The sequence below is a fragment of the Aplysia californica genome, unplaced genomic scaffold (genome assembly GCF_000002075.1).
Source record: "Aplysia californica isolate F4 #8 unplaced genomic scaffold, AplCal3.0 scaffold00006, whole genome shotgun sequence".
NCBI lineage: Eukaryota > Metazoa > Mollusca > Gastropoda > Aplysiida > Aplysiidae > Aplysia > Aplysia californica.
The window spans coordinates 2059857-2060894 of NW_004797276.1; the positions used below are offsets into that span (position 1 = coordinate 2059857).

The following is a 1038-nucleotide window of genomic DNA, read 5'->3' on the forward strand; positions in this document are numbered from 1 at the left end:
TCCTCTTCCTCCTCTTCTTCCTCCCCCTCCTCCTCCTCCTCCTCCTCCTCCTCATCATCATCATCATCATCATCATCATCATCATCATCATTGTATAAAGCAGATATTAAAACAGTTAAGACCTGGTAGTATTTCCAAAAAATGTTTATCACTAGTTCAACTTCAACATTTCGCCCTCAACGGGCTTCCTCAGGAACATTCCCAATATAAATGACAAGAATCTATTCTACACATGCTGTAAAAACTAAAGTGCGTACATGACATACATGTCACAACATGCGGTGACTGTGATGGTGGTAGTGGTGGTTGCTCCTCTTAAAGCAACTTCTCCTCCTCTTTCTCCTCCTTCTCTTCCTCCTCTCCCTTTTCCTCCCCCCCTTTCGTATCCTCTGTCTCCTCCTTCTATTTTTTCTTCCTCTTGGAGGTTGTCATGATGATGATGATGATGATGATGATGATGATGATGATGATGATGATGATGATGAAACATAAGGACGAATCTTGCCATCTCCACTTACCTGTCCATTCCTCACGACGGTAACAGCGAGCCCTGGATTCTCATGATATTCAAAAGTTTCTCGTATAACAGAGTCAATTTCTGCGACATCGAAAGGCTCTTCGGACAGAGCTTGTGAACACAACACTACCACCAGAAAACTCAACGTAACACGCAAGCGATACTTATGATGTGGAGCGACCATAGTAACTCGTTGATGTTCTTCACGACAAAGAACACGTTGTAAGAGGCTCAGAACTGTCAAAGTTTGTCATGGGTAATGGGTGGGAATCCTCAGACCAGCTTTTTAAACATTAAAGAAGACCCACACGTACTTGAAGGTGAAAATGGGCCCAGGAAACTAGGACCAGGCAAGATAAGGAAATTTTGTTTTGCAGCTGCAGGCAAGTACTAAATAACGTAAACATTGCCTAAGACAACCTCCCACTGTCGTTGGGAAAGTGGTTGTCTTAGATAGGTAGACATCTTACACAATTTCTTTATAATGTAAAAATAACAACCGGGGGGGGGGGGGGGGGGCG

General features: G+C 43.4%; 1 protein-coding gene across 1 annotated transcript in view; it reads right to left on the reverse strand.

Moving 5' to 3' along the window:
- Positions 1 to 853, reverse strand: part of LOC101857076 (protein flp) — a gene marked incomplete in the record, with an annotated part of 9947 nt that extends 9094 nt beyond the window's left edge. The window contains 1 exon segment of the mRNA XM_035969034.1: positions 519 to 853. Within this exon segment, the coding sequence (XP_035824927.1) occupies positions 519 to 701 (183 nt within the window).
- Positions 854 to 1038: the final 185 nt, after the last annotated feature.